The sequence below is a fragment of the Primulina tabacum genome, chromosome 1 (genome assembly GCF_025594145.1).
Source record: "Primulina tabacum isolate GXHZ01 chromosome 1, ASM2559414v2, whole genome shotgun sequence".
In the NCBI taxonomy this organism is placed as follows: Eukaryota; Viridiplantae; Streptophyta; class Magnoliopsida; order Lamiales; family Gesneriaceae; genus Primulina; species Primulina tabacum.
The window spans coordinates 5,334,418-5,348,903 of NC_134550.1; the positions used below are offsets into that span (position 1 = coordinate 5,334,418).

Consider the following 14,486-nt stretch of genomic DNA (forward strand, 5'->3'; position numbering starts at 1 on the left):
TTGCGTTTTTTTTAATACATGGGTAAAACCATACATAAAATTAATTGAATGTAAAACCCCTTACGACTTTTGCTACAATATAAAAATTTGTGTGAGACGGTCTCACAAAATACGACCGACAGATCTCTTATTTGTGTCATCTATGAAAAAGTATTACTTTTTATGTCAAGAGTACAACTTTTTATTGTGAATATCAGTAGGACTGACCCGTTTGACAGATAAATATTCGTGAGACCGTCTCATAAGAGACCTACTCTTGCTACAATTGCATATTATTTTAAGTCACATGTATTATGTTTCTGTCATTGAAGTGATATATGTATATATCTATCAAGTATAATTTTATAAACTGGAATGAATAGATCGCATCGATTCGAACCATAGACAGTAGGCCGACCTAATATGAGCCTCAACTCATACGCATGCACCACTACTGGTAATGAGCTGTAAGTTGGTCCAGCATGTCCTAACCCATGCTCAAACACCATCACTCATAGAATATCCCACAACTGAAATATTAGAAAATTTCATTGAGGATACTGGATAACAACAAATACTCAGAGTTCAATATTTTTAAGATATGACATTTGATCTCTTTCAATCTCAAGCTTTGAATCTCCAAATTTGGTGTTTTCAAATCTTGCCTTTTCTCCTTAAAAAAACAAAAATCTTGCTTTTCCTATTATTTTTTTATTATCGAGTTCCCTTAATCCCCATGCAATGTGATTATGTTTTTTAAAATAGGATAAGAATATGAAGTTACAGAAGAATATACAAAACGATTATCCTACCGATTAAAGTCATAATTTCTATAATATAAAGATATTATTTTAGGTATGTTTATGTTATATAGAAAACATTAAATATTAAAATTAATTTTATTTCAATTTTGTTTTTTATTTCTAAAAATTTTGATACATAAATATATTTAATACAAATTTGATAAATACTTTATATTTTAAAACAACAATTTTGTTAGTATGTTTAATTTTAAAAGTTAAAATTTTAAGTTACAAAACGTGAGCTACTCAAATTCTATTCCTATAAATATATATCTTCCACACCTATGTATACAAAGGTACACGAGATGAAGAAGGAATCTGCAATAGTTGGAGATGGAGACGGGGATGGGTGCGTTTTGCCCGATGCCATTGTCGAAGATATACTGTTAAGATTGCACTCAAAAGTCCTTCTGAAACTAAGGATCGTCTGCAAGAAGTGGAAATCTTTGATCTCTACTAGTTGTTTCAAGCGCCTACACGACGAGAAATTGCAAAATAGTCCCAACATTTTACTCTTGACAGGTTACTCTTCCAATGACTATGGTCTAACCACCCTTAGCCTAACAGGAGACGTGCTGGACCAATGGAATATCCCTCTCCCCTCCGCCCAAAACGTAGACATGTTGCCCTCCCAATGGGGGCCGAACAATCTTGTGTGCTTCTTCGTCGAGTCGAATGGATTCGTGGTGTGTAATCCATGTGTTAGGAGAATCATCTATCTACCCCAACCACCATATTCGGAAACATTTGGTGCTTATGGTTTCTGTTACTTCCCTATCAGGAACCACTACGTTATAATCAACTTAAGCCGTCGCTGTGAGTGGCAGATGATCACCTTTTCCAAGAGCAACGAGTTCGAACGCTTGCGGTACGGCTGCTGGAAACCAGTTTTGGACAGCACATGCAGCCAGGTCACGGGCTCGCCCGGGGGTGCTTTCGCTAACGGGGTTTTATACTGGATCGGACTCACACATAGTAGGAGTCAATGTCTCGTGTGCTTCGACTTGTACAAGGAAAAATTCTTCACGGTTTCATGCGGAGACCAGATCGAAGGCACTTCCTCGTACTCGCTTCACGAATTGAATGGATATCTTCATCTGATGACTGAGATGAGGGAGAGAGACAGGATATTTAGGACACGGAGTTATACATTGTGGAAGCTTGATGATGTTGCAAATCAGACATGGATTAAACAACACACCATTAACAAGCTCGATTGGTGTTTCCGTCCGCTTTTGGCGGGTGAAGATGGAGAGATGTTGTTCCGTGATGGAGATTGTCTGGTGTGGTTCAGCCAGCAAGATGAGGTCGTAAGAAAAATTAGAAGAATTCCACATTTGAAACATACGCTGAATCTGAAACTCCAAACTGATGTCCTATTTTCTTGATTTTTTTTTGGTGTTTTTTTTTTTTTTTGTGGATTTATTTAATATTTTTCTGCTATAATGAGAATGCCATGATCGTTTGTCAAACTAATCACGGGACAGTCTATTAGAAGACAAACTATTAAAATAATCGTGAGAATCCGAATTTCCAGCATTTCAGCAGCAATGCAAAATTTTCTGCGGAAGTTAATATTTCAGAAGCTGGTATTTTTCGGCAGATTAGAATCCAGCAGCATACAACAGATAAAATCCAGCAGCAAAAGAACGAGATTCAACTCATGACTTGTAAATAAAGCATTTAACATGTAATAAAGGCTGTTAATGACAGATTATGACCATTAATTGGGAGGCTAACAGTCAGACTTTTGCCTATAAATAACACCCTCAAACCTCTAAATTGGTGTTACACAAATCTTGAGATTATCACTTGAATTTTCGAGCTAAGAGAGAGTCTTATTTTCGAGCAGTAGAAACCAGTAGCAAGAACAAGCAGATTCCAGACTTCTACCGAAACCTTATAGCAAATTACTATAAGTGGGCTTATGTATAAATATCTTGAAATCAGTTTGATAATTCCTGTTTTATATATTTCTGATATCTGATTTTGAAGCACAGAAACCTAGTGAACTAATGGTAGGAATATATATTCTGAACATTTCTGAATTCTGATTTCTGATTTTGGCCTCACCCCTTAGATGAGAGAATATATAGGGGACTAATATCAGTTTAGCCATGAAATTCACAAATGTGCTCAGTGCTTACTTACTTGTTAATTTCTGATTTCCGTTCTGAATATTGATTCCTGTTCTGAAAAGAAGAGTTTTCTGTATATTATTTGTATTACTGTTTCTGTTGAAAATGATTTCGAAAACTGGGAGTTATTTTCCGCCCCCGCTTATTGAGTGACAACCATATCACTCACCCACCAAACTCATCTCAGATAAGAACGAGGAAGAATTGTTAGAAGAAGAAGAGCAGAATCAATTATGGGGCTGGTGAAGAAGACTGTTGTTCTCAGTTATTATTTTTGTTATTTCCGCTGCATTTGTCAAAACACTGTTATGTCTGGTTTTAAACATTTCCGCTGTAAAACATTAGTGATTCGAGTTTGTATCAGACAATGAATTAATTCGTATTATTAATAAAAGACTGGTTTCTGAATTTTGTACTTCTGAGGCTTGTTGTTTTCGAATGTAAATTTGAGAGCAACGCTGATGTCAACCAACCTCCGTCCCGGGGCGTGACAATAATGATTGCTTTGCTCAATTTTATTTTTTTACATATTACATATTTTGATATGACAAAAACTTGTGTGAGACGGTCTCACATGTCGTATTTTGTGAGACAGATGTCTTATTTGGGTCATCCATGAAAAAATATTACTTTTTATGTTAAAATAATTACTTTTATTATGAATATCGGTATGATAGACCCGTCTCACAGATAAAGATTTGTGAGATTCTCTCACAAGAGACCTACTTTTTGGATATTACGATTTAACATACATGAAATGGATTTTTACTTTTTTGCTAAAGACGTGAAATGTTTTTTTTAATTATTCGAGAGAAGGAGAAATCCAACGATAACAACTAATGAATACAAATTCTTATCTCTATCTTGTCTTCATCAATAATATCTTGTAAATTTATCGGAGGGGTCACGATGAATCTGAATATTCTATCATACTTCATTGTTTCAGTAGTCAACAAATCTGTCGCCATGTTCTGCTTCTTATATATATGTCTTATTTTTAAATCATAATATTTGTATAACTCTTAATTCTCAGTCTTTAGCAAGAAGTTCTATGCATATGGAAATCAAATTAAGCGATCCTTCTTTATGGATTTTTTAATAAATATTGAATTAATATTTTGATAAAACTATTATTTGTTAAGGTTTTTATAAAATACTTTCAAAATTTATTTAAAATTTTTAAAGTTATATATTAACTAGTGAAGAAATCCCAATTACCACATCTGTGTAGTCTCAAATTCAAACGATATTCTCCCAATTCCGTTTCGATTTCCAATCCGTCCAAAGATGCTGGGAAGGTGCTGTTCTTCGATTCCATCGCTAAATCCAGGCGAATTGAAGCCATTTCAAGCCATCAATGGATTGCAACAGCTCGCGGAAGCGAACCGATTCAAGGCATTGTTAATTCTTACTCACAATATTAAACTCTCTTCTGAAACTTTTTCTTCTTCCTGTTGTTTTTTTCTCGGGTTTCATTCGAGTCTCTCGCTTGTGACCTTCGAATTGTTATGTTTAAATCTCTTGGTTTAATTTCAATCAACGCGGCTTCATCTTTATTTTTGAAAATAGTATTCCTCTGTTGTCATACATGTACTTTGGCGGATAAGTAGGTGTTTTTCCATGTGTTAATCGAACAATAACACGGAATGGTTGGAATAGTCACGTGGCATTTGACTAGACAAGTAGAACTGGGGATTTGAACACTCTTGGGTTGGTTAATGACAATGAGCGACTGGATTGAGGTGATGGAACTTTCGAGATTGATAATTCATTAGAACCAGTGTTATAGGCACCGTCTAGGCACTGAACGGTCGCCAACTGACTCGATTTTTAGATCTGCTAAGGCGGCCGGCTAATGTAATATCCTTTATTTTTTATTTTTTTGAAAAGATTGCATGACATATTTTTCAATCAATTTGTATCAAATAAAGAGGATGACGTGCTATTAATTTGGAGTTAGAATATGAAATAGATGAATTAATTGGAGAAATATATTGATAAAAAGGAAAAATTAGATATTTAGGTAAGAAAGAAAAACTGCCCAAACACCGCCTAGAAGGCTGCCTAAACGCCTAGACGCTAAGCGGCGGGTGGTCACCCGACTACCGCCTATTGCATTTTAGAACACTAATGGGCGACCACCCGCATACTGCATTTTAGAACACTGTCAGCTATGATGTGAAGATTAAGTGTATGTATGTTACCTACACGAACGATGAACGAGTATCCAATTTGTGTTTGTAATGTCGGTAGAATTCATATACCTTCGATATTTGGTGGAGCAGGCATGGTTCTTGGATCAGTTTGGAGTCCTACACGACGGGAAACAACCATACCCTGGGGCCGTCATGACATGTATGTTCTCATCTGTTAGCTTTGGCATTTTGGTAAGCCTGTTTATTTCATTTATAGTTTCTTTTAGCAACTTTGGTATCTAAATTCACTTAGCTTTTGTATTCTTTTTGTGGATGTTTTTGTATGCTTGTTTTGTGGAACAGTAGAAAAGTTAGCAGCTTCTGGTGCAAAGATGGTGGTTATCAGTAATTCATCGAGGCGTGCATCAACCACTATAGAAAAGTTATATAGCCTTGGATTTGACCCCTCTCTCTTTTTGGGTGCCATCACTAGTGGGGAGTTGACGCACCAGCATCTGCTAAGGTTTAATAATCTTCTCCACAGTAATTAATTTAGAATGCAATCCTGTTACTAAAATTCTTCTGATCTTCTCTAAAGTTCGCTTTACCTGATTGGTAACAGTTGGATAATGATTTTACTTATGTAGAATGAACTTTGGTTCTTGTTTCCCAAGTTGAATTTGTCAGAGCTAAGTTGAGGTTATCATTTTGATTCGTTATGATCAAATTATATTTCCATTGTTTTTAGTATTCTTTTTGTATTTATTAATTCCCTTCGTATAATTTTTATCAGCTGATTGGATTTTGTACTCTTAACAATAGTGATAAATTGGATTAAATCTTTTCATCATTTTTATTTCATGGGCCCTTTTTTTTGCTTCACGTAAACAATAACTTATTGTAGTTGTACTTTTGAAAACCTTAATATAACTTTGCCCCCAATAATACACCCTTCTGTGAGAACTTTGCAAATTCAAGCAAATTTTGTTTCATCGATGTTGTGATATCTCATGATTCTGATATTAAAATATGATTATCTTCCTTCAAATCTGAAAATATTTATTTGAAAATTATCTTCACGATGGTATCATGTTACTTGATCAAAATCAGGAGAGATAGTGAGTGGTTTGCTAGACTGGGAAGGTGCTGCATGCACATGACCTGGAATGATAGAGGTGCAATATCTCTTGAGGTATGCTAAGTAATCATTATTGGCACCGACTATATTATTTTTTGGAAATGTACAAGTTGCTTCGATTAAATTGGTTATTATCATACATATCTTCATGTCTTTAATTTATTTTCAGCTAAATATGATTATCTTCCTGCATGAAAATATGAAGTTTTGAATACTAAGGTCTCTAAAGCTTATAGGTGAAAAAAAACTAGAAAATTATTATTAAGCATTTATTATGCCAGTTTGCTTTGCACTTTTTAAGAGTGCTTTTGTAGATTACAATCCTCAATAGGAATATGAAATGAAAGAAATTTTAAAATTTGAATATTATAAAATGTCATTTTACGAGCACGCACTTTGCCCTTGCCTACTAATTAAGTACTCAAAGCTAATCGGTTTTCAATTAGGCATCCCCTTAACCTCCACCACCAAATTTCTGTTTTTGTGATGGTGTAAGTGTGTTGTTGCTTTAGGGTTTGGGGCTTCGAGTTGTGGATACTGTCAAAGAAGCTGAATTTGTTTTGGCTCATGGAACTGAAGCTTTGGGACTTCCCTCTGGTGCTGCTCTTCCCATGACACTTGAGGAACTTGAGAATATTTTAGAGAAATGTGCTGCTAAGAAGATTCCTATGGTGGTGGCTAATCCTGATTTTGTTACCGTTGAGGTTAGAGCTCTGCGGGTGATGCCTGGTAAATATTTAGTATATTGTCTGATGTCTCCTCTAAATTTGGTAACAAAAGCACTATTCTTCAATTGACACTCTTTCATATATCTATTTGGTACTGAACCAATTTTATGTCAATTATTCCACTAGGAACTTTGGGAGCCAAATATGAGAAGCTTGGTGGGGAAGTGATGTGGATGGGCAAGCCCGGCCAGGTGATTTGGTTTGAGAACTGGAAAATCTTATTATGAATGTTATTGCATGTATTTGGCCGAGTGCATAATTGTTATGTTGCCCTAGCAGGGCTCATGATTTGGTGTGATCGTCTTCTCAAATGTTGTTGTTTTCATCAATCCATAATTTTTCTAAACCAGAAATTTATGCAAAAGAAAAAAAATAGATTAAGCAAATAGCAAGGGAAGCATACACAAACGCAATGACGTTGGAGTTCTCTATCTGTTTGCTCTAACAACAAATTCCTCAGTATTGGTAGATTTCATTGATCACTTTTCTTATATCGCTCTATGGTCTATTTTTTTTTTTTGGAATAAATATCATTCAATGATCATTTGTTTTACTAAGTTTGCCTATGTTTATCTAATAATGGTCCTGTTCAGTCTTTTTGGCTTGATGTAAAAGTTTGTGACTTGGAATAGAAGTTGGATTATGATTTTTGAGTGTTACATTAGCATGTCACTAACACTAAGATTTGTTTTAAGACACCATAGAATTCATATTTTTTTTATTCGACTTGGAATTCACAACTTTAACTACAACTCGAATCGAAAATACAGATCATATATAACTCAGCCATGTCATTGGTTGGCGTGGAAGCTGCTGATTGTATTGCTGTTGGAGACTCTCTCCACCATGACATAAAAGGTGCAAATTCAGCTGGAATTTCGTCAGCTTTTATTACTGGTGGAATCCATGCAACTGAACTTGGACTTGGTAAATTCGGAGAAACTGCAGATGATTCCTTAGTTCGTTCTCTTTCCACAAAATATGAAGCATGTCCAACGTATGTGCTACCCTCGTTCACATGGTGACCTCTCTGGTGGTGAGCACCCTATAATTTTTTTGCCTCTTGTTACCCACACCGCATACTTTAAACATAATTTTATACCTCCCTGTGTATCTCCATATCAAAAATACTATTATCTTAAGAGCGGATGTTCATTTAGTTTTGACATATTTCAGAAATGATCCATGTAATTTCTTTAACCTCTAGGCTGTTGCAGGTTCTCAGAATGAGATTAGCCATCTCCAAATTGTATTATTGCACTTCCTTGCTTCAGAGCATCAAGGGCTACACCACTGAACGTTTAGTAAAAAAATTTACCATATATCACGTTGCGTGAGCTAATATTGGGTGGCCAAAGTCAAAATCATGTTTTGAGTTTTTTTTTTCCTGTTATAATAATTAAGTAAGCGGCAAGAAACTCTGGGGATACAACTGATATAGCATCTGCAAAAAACTTCAATTAAGTTAACGTTATGTTTTTCAGCATGGGTTCGACGAGACCTCGATTTAGATCTATCTAGTAAATGGAAATTTTTTGTGAAGGACTTTTATTCTGGGGCAAAATAAAATTTATATTTGTCCCTCAACAATTACAGATAAAGAAGCTAGACCACTGAAAAGAGAACCATCTAATCTAACACATAAAATAGCAGATAACGCACAACAATCCGACATAATGCACCAAAATATCAACATGATTATTATTGATCAACAACAGTAAAGATACAAAATAGAATCGAAAAAAAAATAACACCACCACCATGTTTTCAACTTATTGCATGACCTAGTGCGCCTGGATAATTACTCATAGCGCAATGACAGTATTGAACGTCAAATTAAAAAGGTGCCACAACGAGTACAACAAATGCTCATTTAAACACGGAATATAAATCACTTGCATAGACAATACTCAAGCCTGCAAAAAACTCGCATATTTGGCTCCTAGGAAAAGCCTTTGGATGCAGAGCAGGGCATTTTTGGTAACCTCTACGTTCTCATGGTTCATCAACTTCATCACCCGGTCCTTTGCTTTGAGATCAGTCACAATGATACGGCCAGCCTGGTGGTACTGAATGAACTGAGAGAGGTCATAGCAAGCAACAGCTAGTGTTCTAGGATCAGTGGATGTGTCCAAAATTGTGATCAGGACCCTCAGGATCTGTAGCGACGTTTCAAACTTAAAATGTGAGATACACACAAAAGGTGCAAGAAAAAAAGGCAGTCGAAAGGTTTCAACAAAAAAATGAAAGTTTGTTACTGTAGTTAAACCTAGCTGGTCACAACTAAATTTCAAATTGTTGAAACGGCATGGGTTTCTTCTTACTATACATAGTAGTGTTTCAAACAAAATAGCACCGCATACTCACAAATGCCCCTGCAGTAGAAACTCATTTAAAAATAACACTTATTTCTTTTACGGCACAAAGAAACCAGTATGACTTGAAACAAGTCCCAAGTCCAGAAAAATCAGCAACTCCATCCAAAAAATTTGCAATAACAAACCTGAAAATCATGTTCTTCGAAGTTTGTAATGTTGTCCCGCCAGAATATAGGATCTTTATGCATAGGCGACCAATCAAGGTGTCCAAGTAGGACTTCCTGCTTGTACCTATCAAAAGAACTAAGCTTCTTGATGTTATCTTTCAGTCCTTCCTCGAGCTGATTCAAGGCTTCCAGCAGATCCTGAAAAAAAAAAATTGCCTTGGAAGTTCGGATTTGTGGGTGACAGAACGGAGCCGAGGGAATCCAAGAAGAGAGGAGAAAGAGAGAGCAGGCAGTGAAATGCTGGTTATGCTTCACTCAGCCTCAGCATAGATAATACAACAGCAACAGTAGTTAAATATTTAACCAAGCCCGCATGAGCAAGAGTTTTCAGTTAAGTTTAAAACAGTCATCTTTAAAGCCTCTTCCCATGTCATAAAATGATCATTTACTCTCCTCCAGGGAAATATGCAAAATCAAAACTAGAAAAATGAAATTAAATAATGGCAAATAGAATAATAATGAAAAAAGAAAACTATGATGCAGTCACTCAACATTGAGAATTAGGTTGATAATAACACATCTATATGAGAGTTTGACATATTGCACCTGTAAATGGATGCACTGTGAGTATGAATTTTGTTGCTGTTGATAACATGAATAAATTGAAGATATGCTATCCGCTCTAAATTTTAACAACGGTGGTAGCATGAGTGTGTTGTTGTTAGGGTTGTGGTTTTTTTTCTACCAATTGGGACGGAAATGCCCGGCTTATTAATTTACCAAGTAAACTACTATTCCTTGATGCATATTATTATGAGAAGTATTTTTTTGAGACATCATCTTTACTTTCCTTACACCGGATGCAAGAAATAAAAGACAACTAAATCTAAAAGTCCCCAATTGGCCAAAAAAGTTCCTCACCTCATCACTCCATGCTTGGGCTTTCAAACTCTGAACAAGCTGTGGCAAGCCCAGGTCTACCATCTGAGCTCCAAATGTTCCTTTGTGAAGCAAATTTCTAAGTATCAAGACAACTAGACGGACGACCTAGCACAAGTTGATAGAAAGATATATTCAGATGAATGTTTAGTAGAAAACGTTAACAATATAAGTCCAGTTATAAGTAAAATATAGCTTCAGCTGTTTCAAAGCTTATTTAGAGAATAGGGAGGAAAAATCAGGGATGTACATATAAAAGGGTATCCATCCAGAAAGGTATATATTACTCTTGAGTCTTGACAATTATCACATAAATGAACTCACTTTTTCCTTTGTGGATCCCTTGGCAACTTCAATCAGCCGCGGCAAGCATTTAGTAGTAGCCAAGTACTCAATTGCAGGTTCATAGTAAGACAGGAGCCACACACAAAGGCATGTTTCATAAAGGAGCTGTTTCAAGGATAAAATCAGGGCAAGAAATATCAAGTTATATGGTAGGTGATCAAACATTTAAAACTCCAAAGTCAATAATAGTAATGCCACAGTCCACATGTTATGTAAGACCAGACTGAGAACCCAACCCATCTGCTAAATGATTAGATTCTACATGATGTATTTGAGAAAAAAACAAAAAACTTGATGCAGTTCTACTTTGAAATCAGAATAGGGATTACCTGGATAGATTGTTGAGTGGATGCTGGAGATATTAAAGGAATGAGCAACTTCACTCCATCAGCCTGAACAAATGAAGATCGCACTGCAGGCTCTTTCAGTAGAGTTGAAAGGCAGTTAATAACTACTGGAATGCTGCGGCCAGTATGAGATTGGTTCTTCAGCTGTACAAGAAAACTATAAGAGCTAGGATTGCTCGCAAATATAGTTATCATTTCTAACATATTTTCCCTCAGGATATGAAATAGCTTATATGCCCACTGATTTAATCTTTCAATGGAATGTGCAGTTCATTCTCTCCAGAAGCAGTTGCAAGTTGTAAATGCAAGGAAGCATCTATGTTATATAGGAAAAAAGTTCATTAATGTATCTGCGCATGCTCGGAAGTATACGATTTTACATAATTTTTACGCCAACTAGTTACTAAGAAGTATAGTTGTACATCTCAGTCAGAAGGATGATGGGCAACAATAGTTGGCGATCCATTTGGTTCGACAGCACAAATGTGCAGAGGGATGCCACCTGGACTTTTTTTAATATGAATTCTTTCATTTTCAAGCTAAAACATGGAAGTTTCAATTGAGTATTTTTGGTCACAAGAAACCTCTTAAATATATCACAATATGACAATATCAGTTTTTACTTATTATCTATCGTTTTCTAAATAACATTTCTCCCAAAGAAAAGGTCTTAGGATTACCATTCATTATAACTTTAACAGATAACTTCCAGAATCAGTGAAATTTTTCAGTCTTACACGAGCAACAGCAAAAACTAATTACGACTGCCTCCAAAATTTAAGGTGGCCAGTTTCATTCACATTCTGCAGAATTAACCTCATGAAAAAATAACTGAAAGATCATTTACCTGTGCACACAGCCAATCAACCAGTCCCTTCAAAACATCATTTAAAGAAATGACTTCATTCTTCGACTTGGCTGCTGAATCAGCAGTGGCATTTTGACCTTTAGGCCTTCCACTGAAATTAATGAAAGCAGAAATGTCCTAAAGGAGGCAACTATCAATCTATCATGTTAAGGAGGCCAATACATGAAAACATTCGCACCTTACTATGAAAGAAAGTATCTTACAGCTCTTCTCTTGTATAAACCAATTACCTTTCCAAAGTAGCCTGCAAAAGAAAAAGGAGCATCTCCAACCATTACAAGTGAAAAACTTAACAAAATATAAGGTGATGTGATTCACAAGTCAGTTAACAAGTGAATGCTTTGATACAAAAGTACTACAGTATCACAATTCACAACGAACTTTTCTAACTTCCGAATCGACAACTGTAAACTAGTACATATTCTTTTTAACTCTGGATGAAGGCAACAAGAATCATAAAGTTTCAACTTAAAGATTAAAGGTTTCCTCTACGAGCAAACACTAACATAAACCAAAAAAGTAGCAACAAAAGTTGAATAGTGTTCCAAAGATTTGGAGGGATATCGAGGAAAATAGAGACAGACCACTAATCTCATCCACATTAATACATTATGTAGCAATTAGCATGGGTAGAATACTTGCCTCAGGAAAGGATCATATATATCCTCGCCAGCCAGAGAATTGTCATGGAATAATCTAGCTCGTTTGGGATTTGCTGCCGAGTAAAAGTTACAATTATATGTGTGTGTATATATATGGTCAGCTACTTCAAATGGCAAAAATTAAGAAAAAAGACAAAAAGTTTTGCTGCTTACCCAAAAGCATTTCATCAATCAGAGCTAACACATATTCTACAGTTTCTTCCTTGAATATGTCTCGCAAAATGCTGACAAAACATCGAATATATGCTGGACCATCCTGCATTTTTACTTTCACAAATCAAATAACAAGAATGATTCATCAAAGCCATCTGAAGATTAAAAAACATAAGCTGAACTTGAGACGAACCAAACAAATCCATGGTAGTTAAATTTATCCACCTGCAAAAATTCATGACACCAACTCAAGGGTAATCAGAATTCACCGAATCACTCTTTCAAGTAACCTCCAGAAGATGACGAAACTCCGATGAGAAGAGATATTTTCTCTTTTTATAATGTTAAGACAAGTATTTCAGCATAAACAGGTAAAGTGGTGAACAACTCATAAGAATCATAAAACAATAACTCCCACAAAAGAACTACAAACACTTACAATCCTTCAAACTTTGACGTCCAACTCAAATATAAATTAAGAAAAACGAAACAAGTTAAATAACCAAAGCACAAAACACAGAAATTTTCAACACAAGGATAATGTCTTCCATCCTTCGGCAATCAACATAAATAAAGCGGTTAGAAAATTACATCATCAAGTAACTGAGCCTTGTAACTCTCAGGCTTCTTATCGTAGCGCCGCAGCAGCTGAAGTCCAGTTCCGGAGATCAACTTCGTCGTCATGTAAGTCTCCCATGGAATATCCCTCCTCAAAACCTTCAAAAAATCAACCATAGCAGATCCAAACAAGATAAAATTCCAGTAAAACCCATAAAAGAATCAATAAATTGCAAACCAAGAAAGACAAGCGAACTCAAATAACTGAATCAGGTACTAAATTAGAGCTCAAGGTGTAAAATAAACTTGAAATTTCATCAGGATAACACCGAATCCCTTTAATTTCTTCGATCTACCTGTTCTGTGGAGAGCTCCGCCTGATCGGTGGGCATTTCGGAAAATCGGAAAGCAGAGAGATTCTTTGATGACGAGGAATCGAGATCCAGAGAGAGAATAAAGCTGCATCAAGCAGGCCAGGTATAAATGCTGGCCAGGCCTAAAACTGGTCCAGCCCAAGAAACTAAACCCAGTACTATTGAGACATATGGCGTGGGCTGGGAGAATAATTAACCCGATGTGTTGGTTGGCTCATGGTTTTATATATAAATTAATTTATGTAGTGGGCTGTGATCTTGGGCCCATGGGCTCATGCTGGGTCTTGACTCTGGAGGGGCTTGAATTTTAAACGGGCCTCCAAGGAAGTTAACAGCCCCCTCAGTACAGTTTGTGTTTCGTCACCATTTCACGAGCCCAGACAGGTTCAATTTGGCACGTCTGCCGACTGCCATCAACTTTGTGGTTTATTAAAAAGACAAATATTAGGTTTTTTGTGAGACATTTTCTCGAATTTTTATTTGTAAGACGGGTCAACCCTATCGATATTCACAATAAAAAATAACATTCTTAGCATAAAAAGTAATAGTTTTTCATGGATGACCCAAATAAGATATTCGACCCACGAAATTGATCTGTGAGACTGCCTCACAAGAGTTTTTGTGAAAGACAAAATATCATTTATTATCTCATATATTTAATTTTTTGAGATTTTAATCATTTTAATTTTATTCTTATCTTTTATATTTGAGTTAACGAAAAAAAAAACCAATATATATATATATATATATATATACACACACACACACACATAAAAAAGAAACATATACCACTTAAATTAGATAATAAAATTATATTAGAATCATACATGTAAA

The 14,486-nt window shown here is 35.6% G+C and overlaps 3 protein-coding genes across 5 annotated transcripts; 2 read left to right on the top strand and 1 right to left on the bottom strand.

Moving 5' to 3' along the window:
• Nucleotides 1–1,087: 1,087 nt before the first annotated feature.
• On the top strand, nucleotides 1,088–2,170 carry LOC142556581 (putative F-box protein At3g16210). The gene has a single exon (XM_075668046.1). The coding sequence runs from the start codon at nucleotides 1,088–1,090 to the stop codon at nucleotides 2,168–2,170; it is 1,083 nt and encodes a 360-aa protein (XP_075524161.1).
• Nucleotides 2,171–4,078: 1,908 nt separating this feature from the next.
• On the top strand, nucleotides 4,079–9,083 carry LOC142537034 (uncharacterized). Of its 3 annotated transcripts, none has more exons than XM_075642569.1 (8): nucleotides 4,079–4,315; nucleotides 5,206–5,275; nucleotides 5,419–5,578; nucleotides 6,166–6,247; nucleotides 6,706–6,922; nucleotides 7,048–7,112; nucleotides 7,692–7,957; nucleotides 8,129–9,083. In XM_075642569.1, the coding sequence occupies exons 1-7, from the start codon at nucleotides 4,208–4,210 to the stop codon at nucleotides 7,944–7,946; spliced, it is 957 nt and encodes a 318-aa protein (XP_075498684.1). In that variant the 5' UTR covers nucleotides 4,079–4,207; the 3' UTR covers nucleotides 7,947–7,957; nucleotides 8,129–9,083. The 3 variants fall into 3 exon arrangements, with proteins under 3 accessions (XP_075498684.1, XP_075498694.1, XP_075498677.1); XM_075642579.1 differs by having other exon boundaries at nucleotides 8,139–9,083; XM_075642562.1 differs by having other exon boundaries at nucleotides 4,081–4,315; nucleotides 7,692–9,083.
• LOC142537026 (V-type proton ATPase subunit H) lies at nucleotides 8,596–13,787 on the bottom strand. The gene is made up of 11 exons (XM_075642550.1): nucleotides 13,635–13,787; nucleotides 13,312–13,437; nucleotides 12,721–12,823; nucleotides 12,548–12,620; nucleotides 12,084–12,149; nucleotides 11,885–11,996; nucleotides 11,020–11,181; nucleotides 10,670–10,795; nucleotides 10,328–10,453; nucleotides 9,425–9,604; nucleotides 8,596–9,080 (listed from the first exon to the last, which is right to left on the bottom strand). Exons 1-11 carry the CDS (start codon nucleotides 13,668–13,670, stop codon nucleotides 8,832–8,834), a joined length of 1,359 nt encoding a protein of 452 aa, XP_075498665.1. The 5' UTR covers nucleotides 13,671–13,787; the 3' UTR covers nucleotides 8,596–8,831.
• Nucleotides 13,788–14,486: the final 699 nt, after the last annotated feature.